Below are 22,597 nucleotides of genomic sequence, written 5' to 3'. Positions count from 1 at the left end.
GACAAAAATTGCTACAGATTTTCAAGTTAGAAATGAAAAAGGTCGCTGAAGCATCCTACAGATTTTAATTTCTAATAAAGTAAATATCGATCTTTAATATCCCACATAAACAAAAAGTTCTTTGGGATCCTTTTTTGTTTTTGCTTTTTGTGGGTTTTTTTTTAAGTGTAAATGGGTCTTGAGACCAAAAAATAAGGACAAAAAACTGTGGTTTATCCTCAGCCATGATTGCTCTGTCTTGTTCTGACTTTATAAGGCAATATTGTGATGAAATTACAAAAAACTCCTATATAAGGTCTTGGCTTGGCTGAGATTTTTTTCCTTAGAGCACAGGAAGCTGATTTGTGATGACCTGTAAGACTTGGACTAGCTAACTTGTTTTTGCCTTTTGTCATTGTTCTGTTTTTTCCCCCCTTTTGTCTATACTTTCTTTTTCTCATTTTTCTTCTTTATTATTATTTTTTCTTATTTTTCTATTTTTTCTCATTATTTTTCTTTTTCACTTTTTTCATTTTCTTTTCCTCTATTCTTTCCTTAGTTCTTTTTTTATTTGTTCTTTCTCTCATTTTTTTCCTTGAAAAAAAATTTTAGTATTGTTATTATTCGTAGGATATTTTGTAGAGTTAGTATTGATGTCATTAGTATAGTTAGCATTGTTTATTAGTATTATTTATTAGCACAGTAAGCATGTTAGCATTGTTAGTATTAGCATCAGTTAGCATAGTATCTTTAGTATCATTTGTTAGCATCATTAGTTAGCATAGCTAGCATTGTTAGTATTAGTATCAGCAAGCATAGTATAGTATGGTTTATTAGCATTGTTCGCATAGTTAGTATAGTTAGTATTGTTTGCTAGGGTAGTTCGCATTGATAATAATGTCATTAGTGTAGTTAGTAGGTCACCGTGTCACATTACCTTGCAGCCATCTCTACTGATGATGAGCTTTGTGTTAGCCACTACAAGCTCCTGAATACCATCAGCCAGGGAACTTTTGCCAAGGTAGAGGTGGCCCAGCACATTCTGACTGGGATAAAGGTGGCTGTCAAAGTCATCAATCAGGGCTCCTCCAGATTTATTTGGGACTTCCACTGCATGAAGGCTCCAAACCACCCAAGTATTATAAAGTTATTTGAGGTGACTGACACCAGAAACACACTATAATGGAGCATGTGAACAGAGGGAACATGTTTGATTATCTACCGGACCGTGGCCGTGTGACGGAGAGTGTGGCCCAAGGCATTTCCCAGCAGCTGGTATCAGCTGTGCAGTACTGCCACCAGAGGGGCATCGGCCACAGGGACCTGAAGACAGAGAATTAATGCATTTTTTGATGCTACGCTGAATGTAAAACTTGCAGACTTTGGGCTGAGCAATGAGTTTGCGGCAGCCTCCCTTACGCCGCCCCAGAGCTCTTCCTGGACAAGGCTACGATGGCCCTGGAGTTGACGTGTGGAGTGTGGGAGTTGCCGTATACAAAATGGTCACTGGGACTTTGCCCTTCATGGCAGAAGACTCTTGGGAGCTAAGGGAGAGGGTCCTGGGCAGGCAGTACCATGGTCACTATTTCATCTCTTTGGAGTGTGAGGTTTTGAAAATGTTTTGACCCTCAACTCCCATGACAGAGGAACTCTGGACAAAATTAATGAAGGTCCCATAGCTAAACATGGGCCAGGAGGGGGAACTCAGGCCACACGAGGAGCGTTCCTGTGACAGCATAAACCCTCAGGTGGCCAAGGGACCTGGGATCTGATCATGTCATTAGTGTAGTTAGTAGGTCACCATGTCATATGACTTTGCAGCTAGTATCAATAAGAGGCAGAAAGTATGACAGAGCAATGGCCACATACCTAATTCTGAGCCACAAAACACCCAAGGTGAAGGGCTGGACCATCAAAGTGAGGCCCTTCCCTCCCCCAGACTCGAAGAGCTGCAGTCTTTCCCCACCCACAGGGATAAGCCATCAGGATAGAAGGCCGAAGAGCCAGCCAGTTCCCAAGCTAGCTGAAGTCAAGGACCTCCACCCTCAGTCCAGCCCCTCAGCGTGGCTCTTGGAGCTTCCCCTCCACCCACAGCACCAGCAGTAGCAGTGGAGCCCCGGAGAGAACCAACAAGGAAAACTTCATCTACGCCAGACAGCCTTATGGGGTGACCCCAGCCTCTCCCTCTGGCCATAGCTAGGGCTGTCAGGGGGTGACGAGGAGGTTCTGAAACTGTCTCTTAATGCACCTCTGCTGTAGGCTGACCACTAAGCAGCAGCATGGCAAAGGGAACCAAGTAAAGCCAGTGTACTGTTTTAAATTGTGGATGGCCAAGACAGGGCCACGGTCAAAGACCCTGGAGGGGGGGGGGGTCAAGATGCTCTCCTTGCATTTTACATGCTGAACTCCAAAATGCTGAGCTCCGGGGAGGCCGGCAATGAGGTGCGAGGGACTGGCCAGAGGCTGGGTGCAAACCACCATGCATGAAAGCAGGGCAAGAAGTTCACGCTGTGGTGAAGGACTTGGTCCAGAGGGCGATGGAGGCGTGCAAATTGCCCCAGTGTTCTCTGCACAGGATTCAAATCAAGATGGTTGGTACCAGTATCTCCATGGCCTTCAGAAGCATCGTACCCAAAATACCTGCTAAGCCCGAAGGACAGTCTGGAGCCATCTGGGGGAAAAGAGAAGAGGCCACCCTTGCTGCAAGTCCACGCTTTGGCCCCCACATGGGTGAAACTTCAGGGAATGGACTGTTTTCCCAGGGTCCTTCTCCTCTTTTCTTCTAGCTGTGTGGGGGTGGGGCGGTTCTTATTAAAGTACTTGGGTTTTCCAAATCTTGTAATAAACTGGGTGCTCCACAGGGATGTGCCAAATACTGTTTTGTATCCCCCCGACACAGAACTGGGGCTGTACATCCTCCAGTTTGAGAACCGTGCAATGATGTGGTACTTGGACTTCATCAGAACGACTAATGGAAAAATGACTGAAGAGAATTATCACGTGAACTCCCCACAGCAACAAATGTGGCTCCAAAGGGAAATGACCACAAGCCGTGCTGCAAGGCAGAAAGACAAAAATTGTGTGTTACCTTCTACACTCACGGTACCTCATGTTTTCAGAAGGATTGAGGGGGACTTTTGGCCTGTGTGGGGTGTCAGAGAACACTTCTCTGTGGATCCCAAAGTGGCTTAGGGGTCACTTACTTGTGCAGTTGAGTCTTCTGACTATAAGGTGGGAGTAAAGCCTTCCCGTTGGCCCATAGGGGTGGGGCCCTGAGGCTTGGATTTGAATGGGAAGTGGAGAAGGCTTGGGGCAGGAGGAAGCAGGAGTGTTCGGTGCATACAGGACTGATGTGGGGGGCGAGGTTGGGGACAGAGGGTTGGACTAGCACCCCTGGTTTCCAGGACCCACCCCCACTGGTCCATTTTGCTCTGCAGTCCAAACTTACACATCCCCCAGCTCAAGGCCAGGACATCGGTCAGCTCCGATGGCAACGCTCTGCTCAGGAGACTTTCTCTGTCTGTGAGCTCTGGCCTTGCCTGGCTGGGCCAGGGGCTGCCCCTGCTCTCCCTCCTTAGTGCCCACTCGGGTCCACAGGAAGGGCTTTGGGTTTGTCCTAAACAGCAGAGGATCCTTAGCAGGGAGGGACACGACCAACTGCCACTGGACAAGATGCCCCTGGCTCCTGTGCACAGAGGGCTCGGGGTCGGGGAGAGCCTCAGAGTCAGGAATAGTCCCACCTGCGATTTGCCAGCAAATCAAATGAAAAGCATTCGCTGATCCATGATTTTCAGTGGGTTCCGGAGTTACGAGTTAATGAAATTTATGTGATGGACAACCTCTCATAAAGCAGGAAATCAGGGTACAAAGAGGTTGGGTGGTAGGAGGGGACATTACAAAGAGTGTGACAGAGACATCCAGGTGGCTGCCAACAGCCTTGCCCACTTCTCTCTCAGAGCAACCCCTCACCCCACTTACAGCTGAGCACTGGGGGCCAGGACTACGGGGTTCCCAGCCTCCTCTGCAGCTAGGCTTGGTCTGTGACCAAGCCCTTGCTCCAGGATGGGACAGGAAGGGGTCTATGCAAGTTCTAGGTTATTTCCCAGGAGAGGGAAGCAGGCCCTTCCTTCTGCCTCTCCCTCTGTCCTGCTGCTGGGAACATGAGCTCTGAAGCTGCAGCTGCACCCTGGCCTGTGTGGACGAGGTAACTCCCCAGGGATGATGAGGCATTGAGGAGAGGAGCTTCCTGAAGCAGACCTGTTGGACCAGCCCTGGACCATCTGCTCTAGAGAGAACGGGAGAGAGATGCAGGCTTCTGTCTGCCTCTCCAATGTGGGACCCTTTGTTACAGCCACTGGACCTTATCCTAACCAGGACAGTGGTCTTGGAAGGGACTTTTCTATTCTTCCCCTGAGTCAGGCTGCCCCAAGAACCACAGCTGCCTGAAAGTGTCAGCCCTCCCTTCTGTAGGGTGACAGCCAAGTTCAGCTCCAGCCCACTCTCCTCTCCCGCACTTTTCTGGAAACCTAACATGTGAAGATCAATGCTGCCAACTAAATGAGTCTGGAGTGGTTCCTTCCAGGGATGTCATCTTCTTTCCACCCACTTCTGCACTCCCCCTCCGCCCACTCCCAAAGACGCAGCTGCTTTTGAAATATGCTATGCTGACTCTCTCACTGCTAATAGCTGTAGATATTAAATAACTCAGGGAACAGGCTGTCTCACATCTGGTGTAGCACGATTATTGCTAGAAATGTGAGTTTGGAACTGACAAGTTCCTTGCTAAGCTGACAAGCTGAAAAGCTTAATTTCTAAAGCTAACCAAATGCCACTCATGGTGTGAAGGCAGAAAGTGGAACTTGGTCAAGCCTCAGTTTGGGGAGATAGATATTTAGGACTCCTCAGGTGTCCTGTCTTGTCTATATAATTTCCTACATGCACTTCATTCTTACGGAAACTGCACTTCTATGGGAGAAAGGAACTCTGAGGTAATTTAAAATATTCAGGTTCTTGAGGCTGTTGTGAAAATGTATATAGTCCATGTAGTCTTCATATATTGACTCTAAGCATCTGCAAAGTATCTTGTAGGGCTGCTTTAAAGTAGAATGCATCAATAGAAAATTTGAGGTTTGGTAGGGCCAACAGATCAAGAAATGACTGCCACTGAAAAGGCAGATCGCTACTCACGGTTTCCAGAGAAGGGGGCATGCCACACCGCACGGGGCCACACTGGAGAGCAGGGGAAGTGAAGGAATGTGAGAGATTTTCCGTCCTGAAAAGAAAGAGACGGGCAGGGCAGGAGATGGCCCCTGCTTCCCATCTGAGCTTTAACTATGCAGATATGATGGCCAGAGTAGGGGCAGCCATCCTGCAACCATGAGGGAGTGACACCAGCATTCCGTTAATGGGGAAGTAGACAGGTGGGTGACATCTCGGTCACCGATCACGGTGTTGGGCCACCAGACGGTCCACCTCTGGACCGCCCATCTCTCACATCTTTGAACATTAAACCTTAGATGCCTTTGTAGTTGAAGTCACTCTTCGTAGAGTTTTCTGTTACTTCAGCCCAACACATATGTAACTGATATAGCCTTCAAGTCTCAGTTGAAAATTCTCTGTCCTTAACTGGTTCCTCGGCAGACTTGGGTCTCGGCCCCTATCCCCGCAACCTTCACTCATGACGCAGCTCATGAGCCATGATGCTCTGGCTGGCTGGCTTGGCCGTCTTTGGTCTGTGAGCACCCCTGGGGCAGCCTCTGCCTTTTATGCTCTGTGTGCTCTGAATCCACACACACAACAAGCCTTAAGGACACCTCGGGGACCTCATCATACCACCGCCACTATGGCCAGAAGCCTCCAGCCATCAAAAAGTCTCTGGATTCACATTGGCCCAAGTACTACTTCCAGACCCCGGGGGCTTCTACGGCCTTTCCGGTGTGAAGCGGGAGGTCCCATCTGTCAGATATCACTAACCATGTGCCTCAAGTGATGAGCTGATGATTTATTACCAGCTCAGTCTATCCCGTGGCAGCTACAGGAGGCCCTGGTGCGGACAAAGGAATACATGAGCTGAGTTTCAAGGGAGCCATGAAAAAGGGAGCAGTGTTGGATACTTGCCGTCCAAATGGAGTGCGGTTTCTGCACGTTCTGGAAAAGACTGCCGGTGTGCAAATGGGGGTGAGGGTCCCCCAGCCAAAGGAAGGAAGATGTCCCCAGGTATGGTGAAGCAGGAAGGCTCTTATAGGAGCTCTGGATGCCTGCCAGCGAATGGGGTACTGGCCGTGTGGTCACGTGATCATGACTATGTAATTGCCAAGCAAAGCAAGAAAAAGGGATGCTGGGTGTCGGGAGCCTAAGAGGTTCCGTGGTGCTGGTGAAAAATGTCTCCTTCCTTCCTTTGGTGTGAATTGCTTTTGGGAGTCTCCTAAGAGCCACATGGCAGTTACCAAGTCTCAGGCACACACAGTATCCCGGGCGTGGGGCTGGGTGCCTTAGCTCCCACCACATGGACAAGACACATCATGCGGCTTCTAAATGTACAAGCAGCAGAATGTCGGTGTGCGGTCTGGGTTCACACTTCTGTACGATGGCCCAGTTATGTCTCTTCTCTAAGCCTCAGTCTTGCCCTCTAAAATGGGTTCATCGATTGCTACCTTAACAGGTTTAAATCCCATAAGGATTAATTTGGGGAAGGTGAATGACCCAGCCTGCAGCTGGCCCTCAACAGGCATTGCTTGGATCCCTTTGGAGTTCCACATTAGACTGCATTCCTGCACTGGAAGTCTTCCTTGAAGCTAGCCTAAATCTATATGTTTGCAGTTCCTGGGTGCTCCATTTGGCCAGCTGATAGAAAAAGTCGAAATTTTTTTGATAACCATTCACAGGAATCCCAAAGTGGCTTAACTAAGCAAACATTCAAAGCAATAGGAAATAATTTATGTAACTAGGAAGTCTAAAGGAAGATTGATTGCTTCAGGCAAGGCTTTCCCTGGGTGCTAACTGACATCAGCTGGAATTGTGGCAGCCTGACCCTGACTGGCCATTTCCTGCTCAGACAAGTCCGTTCCTGACTGCACCCCCTCCCAAGGACTCTCCAGCTGACATCAGTTTTCTCATAGATTGCCAACCAATTAATGTTCTTCCTCATCTCTGTAGCTGTGTAGGAATGACAAGACTATAAAACTGCCAGTTATGTTACAATCGGAGCTCAGTCTTTGGATAAGAATCCGCTGAGCCGGTGCCGGCATCAATAAACGCTGCTTCCAGCTTCTAGCTCAGTGTCCCGTCTCTCTGCTCGAGAATCCTGCAAAGAACCACCTCTCCTAAACTCGGTTTTGCTTACTTACTTCTGTGCTGGTGTCATTCTCAGGCGAGCTTTCCACTTATGAAACCAAGATGGCCACCAACAGCCACAGGATGATGTCATATCCCTTCCGGGCCCCAACGGAAGTAGAGGTTCGTTTGCCCCATGATTCCAACACTAAGGGCTGACCCCTGGGACCTGGTTGGTCACACGTGCACACCACTGAGTCCATCACTGTCACTGAGGAGAATGAAATATACTAAATGGCCAGCTCACGGTCATATGACCACCTGCTCCAATGAAACTTGTGACCTGTTCACCATGTTTCTGGGGTGGGACATAGCGCAATGCCTGAGAGAGCAGGGGTGAGTGTCCAGTTTCATTTCACCCAGACTGAAAAGGACCAAGACCTCCTGTCTGAGAAAAGGACTTGGAGTCCACTCTCAGATTCAAGGCCTGCTTTCTGTGTCCCATTAAAATCACTTATTCAGTCCACAAACATCCACTGACCACCATGTGCTACTGAGTTTCAGAACTGATCATTTACTCTGAGAGTGGCCATCACCCAGGAGTCTGACAAAGAAAATGAGTTTCGTCTGAGCAAGCATCTAGAGGAGGACTGTGCCACTCACTGCATGGCCCTGAGACAATTCCTTCCACTCTTTGGGCTTCTGCTTTTTCATCCCAAAACAAAGCACTACAGACAATGGAACCCCCTCATCTCCGCCATACTGTGGAGCCCCTTGAACTCAGCTGTGAGCCAGCCCAAGACAGAGGAGGATCTGGGGCTTTCTGTGCGTGTGAGGTCCTCAGGCTCTAGGCTCCTGTGAGGCTGGGTGATGCTGCTACTGCTGCTGCAGAAAATCTCTTCAGGGATGTTTATGAATCCTGAGCCCTCCCACTACTGAAAGTCAAGTTTGGGACTCAGAAAGGGACGTGTAGGAAGGCCACATGGAGGGGAGGAGAGCATGTAGTAGAGGTTGCAGAGAGGCCATCCATCCTCCGCCTCCCTCTCCCTCCCTTGTTCCTCTCCCACCCACCCGCCCTGCCCCCCGCTTGTCTGTTGCAGCTGAAATTGGCCCTGGCTCCCTGGAAGAATAGAGACCCCTGATGTTGGGAGGGAGGGAGAGATCTCGCTGAGGCATCCCCAGTGGGGAGGCCTTTCTTTTTCTTCTGCTTGAGTCTTGTTTCTCTTCTAGTTTCTGTGAACATTTGGAGACATGAATTAATTGTCCTGGTCACTTTGTCATTCATTTGTCAGTTCCTTCGGCTGCTGATTAATCCATTTGTTCCCTCCTTCACTTAGCTCATGCCTATTTTTTTAAAGCAAGAGGGGAGATTTATTAGGACAGAGGAAACCCAAGAACAGAGATTAGAGCAGCTGGACTTCTCAAAAGACTGGAGCCATAGGGGAGGGAAAAAAAAATGGTGTAGATGATAGAGGCTCTATTCATCCCTCTGGTGACCAAATCAAAGTTGCGACGGAAACAAGGAGCAAGCATCAAGGAAAAATCGCCTGGGATCTAGATGAACAAGCCATACAACGAGGGAGAAATCCAAGAAATCACCCTGCAATGAGGCCGTAGGACTGCCTGTTCTCGAGCGGCTGAGTGAGATGAAGGCTGCGGCCATGACAGCGGCAGAAGCCTCTTAAAGAGGCTACATTCACAAGTGGATTTTCGCGGTGATAGACCTGCTCGCTTTGAGCGCTAGTGCCGATTCGGCTGCACGCAGGGGGCACCAGGGATGTACAGGGAGACATTGTCGGAGTGAAGGCCGAGGGGAGGCTCGCTGGGTACAGAAGTGCCAGCAGTATCCAGTGTTCCCTGTTGGGCCCTCTCCCCTACCAGTGCACAGGACACAGCACCGCCATAGCCAAGACATCATCGAACTGGATAACAGAGGTCCCTCTGTCCAGAGGATTCCCTGAAGCCCTGCTTCCCCCAACTTGCAGCCCCACCCAAGCCACATCCAGGTCCATCCTCAGAGAGTCAGATGCTCCTTGCTGAGCACCACCTAGACTCACACTGGAGGCAGCTGGCCTCTGTTTCTGGTGTGGCCTTTTGACAACTATAAGCACAGCATCTGTGGATTACTTGCAGAATCTCAACAGGTGGCCCCAGAAGAGTTGAGGCTTGGGCCAAATTTGGCCTGCAGCTGAACCCCTCTTAGGATTGTGCCACTGGACACCTACTTCACAAATCCACACTAATAAGACTGGGAGACTTAGGAGCTTTGCTTAGTACATAGAAACAGACACAGAAAGGCAGCCAAAATGGGAAGACAAAGAAGCAGAAGCCATATGAGAGAACAGAACAGAGATCCAGATAGAATGGAGTCAAGTAATCTAACAGATGCAGAGTTCAAAACACTGGTTATAAAGATGCTTAATGTACTTTTGGGAAGTGTAGATAAATTCAGTGAGAACTTCAACAAAGAGATAAAAAACATAAAAATGGAAATGGAAATTATAAAAGGGAACCAGTCTGAAATGAACACATTGTCTCAGATGAGATGAGAAATATATTAAATGGAATAAACAAAGGAATAAACAAAGTAAATAAAGAAGAGGATCAAATGCCCTATCTAGAGGACAAGAAAGCCAAGGACACTCAACCAGAATGACAAGAGATAAGATGCCAAGTCTATAAAAATAATTTAAGGAGCATATGGGACACTATTGAGAGTCCAAATATCCATCTGATCGGCGTAACTGAAGAAAATCAAGATGATGAACAGCTGTTTGAAGAAATAATGATGGAAACTTCCCTAACCTGATGAAGGAAATGGGCATAAAACCCCAGGAAGCTCAGAGAATTCCAATAATCAGGGATCCAAAGAGGCCCACACCAAGACACATCATAATTAAAATGTCAAAGTTTAAATACAAAGAAAGAGTATTAAAAGCAGCAAGAGAAAAACAAATAGTTACCTATAAGGGAACACCCATAAGACTGGCGGCTGATTTCTCAAAAGAAACTATGCAGGACAGAAGGGCTTAGCAAAAAATATTAGACATAATAAAGACCCAGGATCTACAACCAAGAATACTTTATCCAGCAAAGCTATCATTTAGAGTTAAAGAACAGATAAAGAGCTTCCTAGACAAAATAATTTATCACCACCAAGCCAGTATTAAAGGAAATGTTAGAGGGACTTCTTTAAGAAGAAAAAAAATCGAAAAACGGGAATAAAGAATGGTAACAACTACAGTCCTATCAATAAGTATCTTAAATAGAAAAGAATTAAGTGCTCCAACCAAAAGATAGAGTGGCTGAATGTATAACAAGACTCCTACGTAATGCTGCCTACAGGAAACTCACTTCAGATTGAAAAACACACATAGACTAAAAGGAAGGGGATGGAAAAAGATATTGCTTTGATGGATCTAGAAAGTATTTAAGCCAGATAAAGATAAACACTATATGATTTCACTTATATGTGGAATCTAAGGAATAAAATGAACGAACTAATCCAAAACAGAGTCACAAATATAGTGGATAATTTGGTGATGAACAGAGGTAAGGGGGGTTTGTGGGGCCGGGAGAATGGGGTGAAAGGTTAAAGAAGTACAAATTAGTAGTTGATAATTGGTCACAGGGATGGGGAGCACGGCATAGGGAATGCAGTTAGCATTAATATGATGGCTAGGTGGAGGGCCATTGGGGGGGATCATTTTATGAACTATATAGATATCTAACCAATGTACTGTATACTTGAAATTAATTAAAATAAATAAATTGAAAAAAAAAAAAAAAAAAAAGACCTGACCCTCTTCCTGCTCATCAGGACAAGATCGAGAGAAATTGTTCAGAAAAACTTTAAGTGACAAACTATCAAAGATACATCCTGCCCTGTCCCCCGTTCTTCGTTCTCGTCCTCCTCTCTTTCCAGGCCACCAGCCTCCACTCTGCCTTGATGAGCTGTGGCCTGCTCAGTGAGTTGTCTTCACCACACAGATTTTTAAATGTTCAGGAGCTCTTCCTGATTAGAAGGGAAAGTAGGAAAGAGGTGTTTAGGAACAATGTGTGGAGAAGGGATTAAGTGCAAATTCCTTTTATTTGAGAATCTAAAAGATTTAAACTGCCTGGATGAGAGTTTTCTCAGGGTTCCTCTGGGCAGGAAGGTCCCCATGGGACCAGGGTGAGAACTGTCATGTTGGTCACCTGGGCCTCCACTCCCATTTCTATTGAGCAGCTCTGTTTTGACCAGTTTCAGTCTCAACTGAGTGTAGAGTTCTGTTGCTATAAAGTAAACACTTGAAAAATCAATTTTGTTCAACCTAGTATCTCAGGGGTCCCTAATCCCCAGGCCACGGACTAATATTGGTCCATGGCCTGTTAGGAACTGGGCCACACATCAAGGGTGAGCGACTGGCAAGCGAGTGAAGCTTCATCTGTATTTCTAGCCGCTCCCAAGGGCTAGCATCACCGCCTCAGCTCCACCTCAGATCATCAGGCCTCAGATTCCCATGGGAGCACCGGTCCCTGGTGCCAAAAAGGTTGGGGACTGCTGCGGTATCTGACATTTAAGGAAATTTGATTCCTAAAGCAGAATCAGTGGCTTAAGGACCCAGGGAGGCTTAGAGACTCCGCCTACCAGCCCAGTCCCTGTCCGGAAGGTTGGCTGCCTCCCAACAGGCACTAGCTGCTGAAGGGGCAATGGCAGACATAGGGCAGATCCCTCGCCACCCTGGTCCTTCTATGGGAGAGGCCTACTCCTCTTTTCCCCTCGGCTTCTACAGACGGTAAATCCAGTAACTATAGAGCACAAAGAATGGCATATAGTGAGGAGACGTTCCCGAGGATTCAGCACCCATGGAGAAAGGAAGAAATGAGCAGTGAGGTGGGGAGCTGGAGCTCTGCTTGCTCTACCTTCAGTCCTCCTCAATTTACATTTCCTCTCCTAGGTGGGACAGATTCTCGGGGAGCCTAGGGATGGCATGTTCAGGACCCGAAGTGTAACAATCACAGAAAGGAGGATTTTAGCTCAACCCAAGGAAGGAGCCAGGTAGGGAGTGAGCCTCCACCACTGGGACCTGAGAATCAAAGTCAGCTTTCCCATGGCAGAAGGGACCTAGGGACTGTGCAGGGACTCAGCCTATAGATTGCAATCCTGAGAGCTGATAAAGGAGTAGAGGCATTTTTCAAGGCTCCAGGCAAGGACTCCACTGGGCCTCCCATAGCATACCCTGGCCACTTCGATGCAATGCTCCACAACCCTGGCCCTGTCACAGGCTGTCATACTAAGATCCCTGAGGCAAGTGGTGATGATGCACTGACCACACTGTTGAACTGGGTGACAGTGGCATGAATGGTGGGCACCAGGTGCTCTTTGCTAGGCTTTTTCCTCTGGGACCATACTGAGCCCAGGAGGTAGTGGGACACCACCTTCTTGAACAGCTCTTGGGGAGAAGGGGGGTGTCACCCAGCCCTGCCATACCCCAGCTCAGTGTCCACGGTCTCCCGCAGTCCCAGGCAGGAGTCACTAGTCAGAGCTGGAGCTAAAGATGTGGCCTGAGCCTTGTGGGAGTCCCTGGGTTTCTTCCTATTTACTGAGTGGACCCAGCATAGAATGACCCAGGACCCACTGATGGCAGAGAAGGGAGAGGGGCATTTGCACCCAGCCCATGCTCGCTAACTCAGAGCTCCAGGAGGCAGCCCAAGTCTCCTCATGCCAAGGGATAATCTCCCACCATCCTGATCATCCCTGTAGTCTGACTCCCCGTTCAGTGCACAGTCCCGTGACAGCTACAACCATGGGCTTTATTTGTCTCCCCTGTAGTAAAGTACACATCAGGTGCCTAATAAATGCTGACACTCCTGAGCTACCTGGGAAGTTGTGTTGGTGACTCATCTAGCTGCACAACAGTGAGCTCCCCTCCTCCACCAAGAGGGTCAGGACCCACCCAGCTTTCTATCTGTTCTGTCTCATTTAATCTGCAAAGCCACTCTGGGTGACAGGTCCTATAAGTGTCCACCTCTACTGTCCGAAGTGGACAGTGAAGGCTCAAGGGTTAAGAAAGTTGCCCAGGTCACACAGTAGGTAAGTGGTGGAACTGGGATTTGGACCCAGAGCATAGGAGTCCCTATCAGGGAAAGGTTGGTCAGAGCAGCTGATGGCAAAGAGAAGGTCTGTCCCACACTGCCCTGAGAGCCCCACTGCTCACCATATCCATCAGAGTCAGTTGCTCTGCCACCAGCCTTGGAGGCTTCTCCAAGGTGGGCTTCTCCTCCTTCAGCGGGTTCTTGGTGGTCGCAGCCCAAGGGCAGTCAGGTTCTACGGCTGGAGCTGGCACTATTGTTACTGCTGCAGCTGGAGATGGAATTCACACTGAATTCACCAGCTGGTGATCCAGATGGCTCTAGCTCAGGAGCTGGCTCTGAGGCTAAAGGAGAGGTTGATGGCCGCTCCAACTCTGAAGGGGTTGATGGAGGTGATGCTGACTCCAGCACTAGCACAGATGGTTGAAACAGTGCTGAACTTGACTCTAGCCCGGAGCTGGCCCTTGCTCTGGCTCTGCATCTGGCTAGAGCTCTGGAGATGGTTCTGAAACAGTATAAAGAGACAGGTTCATGCACATATTTGACTTTCCTAACGCCTTTCCAGAGACAGGAAAGATGCCACTGCCCCTAGGGAAAACTCCAGCCCATGAACCCCACCACAGATATTCTTCCCAGACTGCATTCTCCTCGCCTTCTGGCTCTGCCTCAGTGGGCTTTAGATGTTCAAGCTACACCCAGAGAAGATGGGTATTGAGCACAAGGTCAGATCCAGGCAAGCAAACCTGCACATAAGCCAGCTGTAGCTTCCAACAGGGAAAGTGCAGGGACTGGCCAGAATCCTGCACCTGGTCTGGCCAGGTTCCCAGCATAGAATACATAGCACTGGGGAGAGGGAGTTGGGCAGTAGAGTCAGCGTCCTGGCCTTTCCTTCCATACTGCCCTCCCATGACATCCTTGTTTGAGAGCGGACCTCTATGCCAGAGGACACCTTACCCCATCTTATCCCTGATTCCTGTGTGGCTGTCCTGGCAGTGGCTGACCTGGTCACCCAGTAGGTTTAACAGAGTCTGTGCAATTCTCTTCTTGCCACTGAAATTTCTCCCAAAGTGCATAGACATGGCCTATGCCAGTCCTCCATGAACCTGAGCATCTAGACTGAGGATTAAGACAGACCTATGAGGAGGCTGCTCACCACATCTCTTGTTCTGGACCTGGTGATGGTGGTCTGGAGGGGGTGGGTTTAGAGGGGCAGGCAGAGCAAGATGGGACTGTGGTAGGGATGAAACTCTCAGGAACGGCTCAGCTCAGCCTCCCCTCTGGTTCCAGGAGGCCTGGGACCCCATCACCAGTTCTCTTTGGCTCAGCCCTTTTACGAGAATCAGAAGACGTGTAATATTCAGGGTTCTGCCAGGTCCTCCCCACCCACAGCCCCTGTATTCTCCTCCCAATTCTGTTCTGTAGACACAGGAGGCCCTTCTTCTGAGCTTGAAGACCACTCACTTTTTTAGATGATACAGTGATCCGTCATCTTGGTCAGAATATTGAGACGATGCCTCTAGACGTAGAGAAAGTCACAGGGGCATCAGATTTGATGTATGATGGACCTCTGAACGAAGTCTAGTGTGCCTGTCTGACTCACTGACTAGACTCAAGGCCCAAGAATTGTGTCTGCTTCATTCACTGAGTTATTCTAAATGTCTCAAATAGTGCCTAAATATAGTGGGTGTTTAATATATATATTGTTGAATAAATTAATTCCAACCAGAACCATCCCAGATATCTGAGTGGGCCTTGGGTGCCCTGCTACCCCAAAAAATCCCTAATCATGCTATACCAAGGACAAGGACAAGGACAAGGACAAGCTGGATATAATCTCAAACCCCTTGATGCTGCTTTCCATGTGTTTTTAGAAATGCCACAGGTCAGTGACAGATAAGGCAACTTTTCTTGGGGGGAGAGAGAAATAAATACCATGAATAACCACTGTACATCCAGTAGCCTTTTCTGCAGAACCAAGCACCAGGTAAGCACCTACCATGGTTTATCCTATTAGTCCCTATAAAACCCTATGAGGTTTATCCTCTACAACCTCACTTTTCTGAGGCTCAGAGAGATATGGTGACATTCTCGACACGCAGCTAGCAGCGGGCAGAGTCACTACTGTGTGAAAGAGGGAGCAGGTGCTCACCTAGTAAACAGCTGGTCCAGGACCTGTTGGGCTGTGATGAAGGCTGGATGGATGAACATGAAGGCAATGCTATTTTTACCTAGCCGGGAAAGCTGGTACATGAACTCTGTCACCTCCTCCGGTGTGTCCTCCTGAAGCACCCACATCCTTAAGGCCTCATTTAGGGTAAGAGTTAATTCATCTTCATACCGGGTGAAGCAAAGGACTAATATATAGTCAGCCTCATCACCATGATTTACAAGGAGGATTGAGGTATCAAGCCCAACTAGGAATTCCCAGCTTCTCAGGACATGTGCAGGGGGAACAGTAGGGCCATGTTGAAAAAGATTCTGGGCTTTAAAAGCACAATTTGATTTTAGGGGTCAGGGAGGATTATACAATTATTCCCTTTAAGATATTTTGTTAGCTAAGGAACAACAGACCTCCCTGTATTAATAGTCTGTATTAAGAGGATTGTCCCAGTGAGTCCTCAAGAAACATTCTCATTATAGGGATGAGAACACAGAGGCTTGGGGATGTCAAATGACTGTTCACGGTCATACAGGTCAGAACTGAGAACTGCCTAAAGCTAGGACTGCACGGCATTCCCTCCAATCTGAAATTTGACCTGCCCCTGACATGCGAGGAGAGGGGTCTGGAGGATCCCTCCCCAGTTTGGAGACAGTGTACGGAATAGACATAACCTGGGAAAACCATTGATTTCAGAAGGAAAAAAAAAAAACACTCATTTTTCTTCTTTTTACAGTAAAGAGCATTTAGAGACCCTCATTATGGAGATTCCAGATTGAGCAAAAGGGCAAATACTTGGAGGTTCCAGAACAGAGATCACCCGGGAGGAATGTGACCAGATGACCCAGGATGGGGAAAAGTCATGTGGCTGGTGGAAAGCTGACAGGTAACTCAAAGCATCCATGAGGAAATTGCAAATCAAGGAACACTGTGATTTCATTAAACAACCTGACATTGGAATGGTAAAAATGTAAAAGAATGAGACATCCCTGGCCAGGCTAGATACAAAGCAGCAGCCACCATCAGAAACTGCTGTTGACGTCACCGATTTAGCCTCTTTGATTTGAAATCTGGCTGTAGCTGTGAAAATTTTACATATGCATATCCTTCAGCCAGCAGTCCCATTCCTGGGTGTCTTTCTCCAGCAGGGGGTTAGTATATATTGTGAGCTGAACTGTGTCACCTTAACTCCCATTTCTACTTTATGACCCCTAGAACTTCGAATGTGCCTATATTTGTATTTAAGGTCACTAAGGAAGTGATCAAGGTTAAGTGGAGTTGCTCCTAATCCTATATGATAAGCTTCCTAAGAAGAGGAGGGGAGGGGGGAAGCCCGGAGGGAAGTCCGTGAGAACAGTGGTGGAAGGCAGCCCTCTACAAGCCAGGCAAACGCTTCAGGAGGAACCGGCCCTGCTGACCCCTCTCTCAAACTTCCCGCCTCTGGAATTGGGACAAAATACACGTCTGCTGTTTATACCACTCAATCTGCGGTAGTATGTTACGGCAACCCAAACAAACTAACACAGTCCCTTAGGACACATTTGAGTGTTCCCAGCAGCGCTGCTGAAATGGCACCCGAATTGAATAACATTGAGGTCCAACAGTACTGAAAGGCTGCATCGCTGTGGCATAATGGCCTCCCTTATGGAATCTCATGAATAGAAGTGAAGCTACAGTTCCTAACGTGGCAAGTCACAGCGGCATGTTCTATGAGGTGGCAAGCTATAGAGAAACGTATGGAGTAGCTTGATCCCATCCTCGCCCTTTCTGTGTGTAAACCATCCTATGAGTGTAATGATATGTCCAGGATTGGAGGTCTGTAAGGACATTCGAGCTGACTGCTGCACAGGATACCTGGGGCAGGGAGTTAAAACAATAAAAACAGCAAAATGCGAAGATGCTTATAGTCTATTGTGAAGTGAAAACAACATAATTTTTTTCTCTCTAATTATTCTATTAAACATGTGAGAAGTGTCTTCCTACCCTCCCATGTAGCTGGTAGGAAAAGTGAAAGCCCAGATTCCTTTGGGAGTGGGACTGTGGGACATTTTAGTGGGAAGCTTTGGGAGAGGAGTCCGGTTCTGGGACCTCTCTGGTCATCTTGGGGTCCCGGGTGTGGAGACTCCTCTGCGCCAGCTGGCTAAGGGGGGCTACGGGAAGGCTCGTGACTGTCAAGGGCCTGCTAGGTGATAAAGCAACCTGGTTATGATGACCTCATATCCGAACTGCTCAAGAGAGTCCCAATTTCAAATATATTCTCATTCTGTAGTATGCGACACGTCTTCACTGCCAGGTGCTGGGCTAGGGGCCTATAATATACACAGAACCAAAGCGTTGATTCTGCTCTCAGCTGAGCAACGATTACAACATCATACAGAGTGAAGACCAGTTGTGGGCAGAGTGCCAGGTAATTAAAATCATAACCTTACCTCTCTCCCACAAAAATTATAACCATTTTTCATCATTCTGACCATGATGCTCTTTTAGGATATAGAGGATTTCAACAAAATTCCCCAGAGGAAAGCAGACTCAGTGCTTTCAGGATAGTAGACAGTGTGTATCCAAGCCTGGCCATGCTGAACAGATCTCCCACTTTGACAGACTTTCGCGAGATCTCCTGCCCATCACCTTCATCAAGTCTCTCGGGGTTTCAGTGACATTTGCACAGTCTACTTGGTACTCAGATTTGTATTAGTGGTTGACAAATATCTCAACAGATATTTTACAAAGAATTGATGGATGGATGGATGGATGGATGGATGGAGAGGGGGAGGGACAGAGGAGGACACAGACAGAAGCTGGACACATAATTTTACATGTCTGTATGTGTCACAAGAAACCTCTTCCTGTCAGCAGGTCACCTTATATTTGGTACTTGTAGAGGATTTTCATTACCTTCCAAATAAAATCAAAGAATAAAGCAAATAAATATTTCTTTTAAAAATCCTCTAAGGATTTCGAGGATAAAACGTGATGGCTAGCTAGTAACAGGAGGAGCAGCGTCAGTCAAGTGCGGCCACACATACACTGCCCTCTGGTGACCAAGCGAGAAATGGCACAAGGGCTGCAGTACTCAAGGTTCTGTCAGCAATAGAAGCCGACACCAAACAGACATCTTCCCAGGCTTTCTGTTAGACCAAAATAAATTCCGTAAGATTTAATGTTTTGGGGGTGCATTCCTGTGGAAGTCACTATCTTGTCATAAAAAAAAATAGGCCAGTTCCCAAGTGCAGTATTTCAGGAAGTATTTATTGAGCACCCTAGTCAGAACCTGGATTCCAAGACAGAAAATAGGGCATGTTGGGAATAACTTGTCTACGTCACAGTTGTGTGTGTCTAGTTTTAAAAAACTAGTATGTCATGAGAGGGGGGTATTGGGGTGGGGTGATAAACGTGAATGGATTAAGAAGTACAAATAGGTAGTTGCAAAATAGTCATGGGGATATAAAGTATAGGGAATATAGTCAATAATACAGTAATAACTATGTATGGTGCCAGGTTGGTATTAGACCAGTCAGGGGCATCACTTCATAAATTATATAAATGTCTAACCACTATGCTGTATGCCTGAAACTATTATAAAATAATATCAAATGTCAACTATAATTGAAAAATCAAAAAAGTGGGGGAAAGGTGAAGGGAAATAAGAGATCCAAACTTCCAGGTATAAAACAAATCATGGGGATGTAATGTACAGCATAGGGAATACAGTCAATAATACTGTGATAGTGTTGTACAGTGTCAGATGGTTGCTGGACTGATCATGGTGATCACTTCTTTAGGTATATAAATATTGAATAAGTATATTGTACACCTGAAACTAATACAATATTGTATGTTAACTGTATTTTAATAAAAATCTTTAAATTAAAAATTAGTATTTCGAATCAAAGGAAACTTATGGACTCCTAATTACCATAAAACGTTTTAGAAAATTGGACAATTCTAACAGTATATCTGTATAATTTCATCTAAATTTACAGAGTTTTTAAAGAATGGGATCGCCCTATTTTCCTGGTCATTTTTTCACTTAATATGAGCAATTTATAAATAGGATAGTCTTGATCCCCTATTTGGAATCCAACTTTGATTTCACAACTTCAAATTAACCTCTATGCGTTAAAACCATTCTCTCTGAGAAAGAGAGGTTTCTTTTATGATGATATGCAATGTGCTTTGGGGTGTTCAAAAATAATGAACATTTTGGACACAGATAGCAGTATGTAATTAGTTTATAAATGCAAAGACCTGATTGACAAATAACTGGTGTACAAAACAAACCTGTTGGGGAGAGCTAGAAATGAATTCCTACAAATTGTAGGCTTTAGTTTGAGAGGGTATTTAGCATTTGAATGACACCAAGAAACAAAGTAACTGTGAACTTGATAAGGAAAGCATATCAAAGTGATGTCACCTTTGACTGCTTAGTTTTATCACCAGATAAAAGAAAAAGATGTCATAAGTTTGCAGGGCATTAATTACAGAGAAGTATTATTTTAAAAGAAAACTGAAAGTAAAAATACCCTACTACGTAATTGTCTAGAAATGAACGTCGCTGTTATTTTTATTAAATTTGAATGTTACCCAAGTCCTATTTAAGTTCTCCTTTTAGAAAGTTTTACATTTACCTATCTTAAGACTATGCCACACAGTACAGCCTAAAAATGTAACTATCCAACAGAGCGTAAAAAGTAATACAAATTGCTGTATCAGAGGGCACAAAGAAACATTATAAAAATATTGTTATACTTCTTTAATTCCACGTATTGTTTAACTAATTCTACTATTAATTTTCACTTAAGCATTTCTTTTGTGGTTTTATTCAAATAATAGCATTTATGTAACAAAAAAGTAAATAATACAAAATAATGAAAGTAAATAATCCAAAAGTAAATAATACAAAATAATTTTTCGTATTTTTATGTGAAAGAAGTAACTTTGTGTGGGTATTGTTACATGACGGCTTTGGTCCAGCATGGCTGTGCCCTTTGTTGGCTCGCTAACCCTACCCGCCACAGCCCTGCCCAGGTCCCTGAGAGACCGATCTCCCCTGGCGGGACACCAACCTGGAACACCAACACATCACAAGCCCCGCCCTCATAACAAGTCCTTTCCCTTCAGCGCGACGAGGCCCAGCTCCCTTGAAGGCCGGCACTTCCCAGACTGGCTCCGCCTCGGCAATGTCCAGGCTTTGCCCCGCGTGACCCAGACAGGCTTGTGCCGGTGCAGTCACGGAGTAGGGCCAGCTGCTTCCGGTTCAGGTTGTCACGGTAGTGCCCAGCCCGCCTTTTCCGGTCTCAGTCCGGCGTGGCAGGGCGGGCAGGCGTTCTAGCCCTTTTAGACCCGCTCTGTCACGGCGACGCCCTGCCCCATTGTCGGGCCTACCTGCCGTCGCTGCACCCTGAGTCGCCACTTCCGGACCCAGCCTCCTATGTTGCCTGGCTCTTCTTACCCCCGGGTGCCATGGCGGTGTCCAACGCTCACCGGAAGTAAAGCATCGGAAGTGGGGCGGGGCCTCTGCCCGGAAGCGAGCGCGGTGCTGGAAAAGATGGCGGCGGCAGTAGTGGGCAACGCGGTGCCTTGCCGGGCCCGCCCTTGCGGGGCTCAGCCCGGCGGGCAGCCCAAGCCCGGGCCGCAGCCGCGCACGCTCCTTGCCGCTGGGCCGGCGCTCATAGCAAACGGCGACGAGCTGGTCGCCGCCGTGTGGCCGTACCGGAGGCTGGCGCTGCTGCGGCGCCTCACGGTGCTGCCGTTCGCGGGGCTGCTCTACCCGGCCTGGCTGGGCGCCGCGGCCGCCGGCTGCTGGGGCTGGAGCAGCAGCTGGGCGCAGATCCCCGAGGCCGCGCTGCTCGTGCTCGCCACTATCTGTCTCGCGCACGCGCTCACTGTTCTCTCGGGTCATTGGTCCGTGCACGCTCACTGCGCGCTCACCTGCACCCCGGTAAGTGTGCGGGCACAAGTCCTGACCCCCAAAGGGTTGGTCCTGTTCGCAGGTCGCAGCCACGACGTTTGTGTAGATCCCCAGCCCGACCCGGGCCTCCCTTCTGCTGGACTTTGGTCCCCAGCGGCGCCCTATACCGTGTAGCGCTGACATAATTCTGGTCCCACTGCTGACATGCTGTGCGACCCTGACGCAGGAATTCCTCCCCGGTGTAGTTTATTTAGATTCCATAACTTAATACCTGTAGAAAGCTTAGCGCAAGGCCCGGCATGTGTCGTTGTTTGATAGGGCTCATTAATACTAGCTCGCATTCTATCGAGTATTCGGTGGTTTCTCCTGCACTATCTTCCTAGTCGTCTGTTGCCCACTTTGGTGTAAGGCTAACCCGCGGGATGGGCTTTCATGTCTGTGAAGCTTTGTTTGAAAACTGAACATTTCTGCTGTCCAGTGCTCAGAAGCGTCCAGTACTACTACCAAAATGAGCCTGAAATGCAGTTAATCACAGCGATTCAGAGGAGCAGGAGCTATTTGCATGCAAGTGACTTCACTGCTTGAAATCTCTGTTTCCATCTACAAGATGAGGGTGACGATGGTGAGGATTGCTGTCAGAATAGGACCTTTAGTCCCTAGATCTGGATGCATGAGAGCTATCCTGGGTCAACAGTTGATATCCATGTCTGCCATGGCCCTCTGGGCCTGCCTCAGATGCATGGGCAGGTTTGTAACCATGGGCGCTGAGGTCAGCCTCCAGCCAACTTCCCCTCTGACCCCAAGTGTGTGTCTGCAAAAGAAGAGGGAAAAGGAACAGCACCAAGAGCTGACGAAAGAGACAGGTGCCCTCCTCCTCATTTTCAACTTTGAATGTGGACAGAATCCTGTATTTCTTGAGAAAGTGTAATCTCCCTTATCCCAGCAATCCTTATTCCAGGGGAGGGGCTCAAACTTCTTCTGGGCTTGATAGATTCAAATCAGTACAATGAAAGATGGCAGCAAGGGACAGAGAAATGGAAGGGAGTCAGGGGTAGTGTGACATCCCCCCCTAAACTCCCAGCCGTCTTTTGGCCTGTAGCTTAAAAGTGTGACTTAACTTCCTCTCCAAGGATGAAGAACAGGGAGGAGCTAAGCAGCTGTTGGGTTAAGACAGGCCGATCTGGGTTTGCATCAGAGATCTC

The 22,597-nt window shown here is 47.6% G+C and overlaps 1 protein-coding gene and 1 long non-coding RNA gene across 5 annotated transcripts in view; one reads left to right on the top strand and one right to left on the bottom strand.

Moving 5' to 3' along the window:
* Positions 1-475: 475 nt before the first annotated feature.
* On the bottom strand, positions 476-20,978 carry LOC107503716. The gene is made up of 4 exons (XR_001595280.2): positions 20,870-20,978; positions 13,452-13,831; positions 5,167-7,522; positions 476-3,034 (listed from the first exon to the last, which is right to left on the bottom strand). It is a non-coding gene; the product is annotated as an uncharacterized LOC107503716 (long non-coding RNA).
* ATP13A1 (ATPase 13A1) overlaps positions 20,890-22,597 on the top strand; it is a 14,846-nt gene continuing 13,138 nt past the window's right edge. For all 4 annotated transcript variants that reach the window (XM_016132401.2, XM_036233939.1, XM_036233938.1 and 1 more), the window contains exon 1: positions 20,890-21,425. In XM_016132401.2, coding sequence (XP_015987887.2) covers positions 20,916-21,425 — 510 coding nt within the window. In that variant the 5' untranslated portion in view covers positions 20,890-20,915. The remainder of the gene's footprint in view (positions 21,426-22,597) is intronic.

Source organism: Rousettus aegyptiacus, unplaced genomic scaffold, assembly GCF_014176215.1.
Source record: "Rousettus aegyptiacus isolate mRouAeg1 unplaced genomic scaffold, mRouAeg1.p scaffold_m13_p_16, whole genome shotgun sequence".
NCBI lineage: Eukaryota > Metazoa > Chordata > Mammalia > Chiroptera > Pteropodidae > Rousettus > Rousettus aegyptiacus.
The sequence above is the reverse complement of the archived record's forward strand: the minus strand, read 5'-3'. Positions and strand labels throughout refer to the sequence as shown.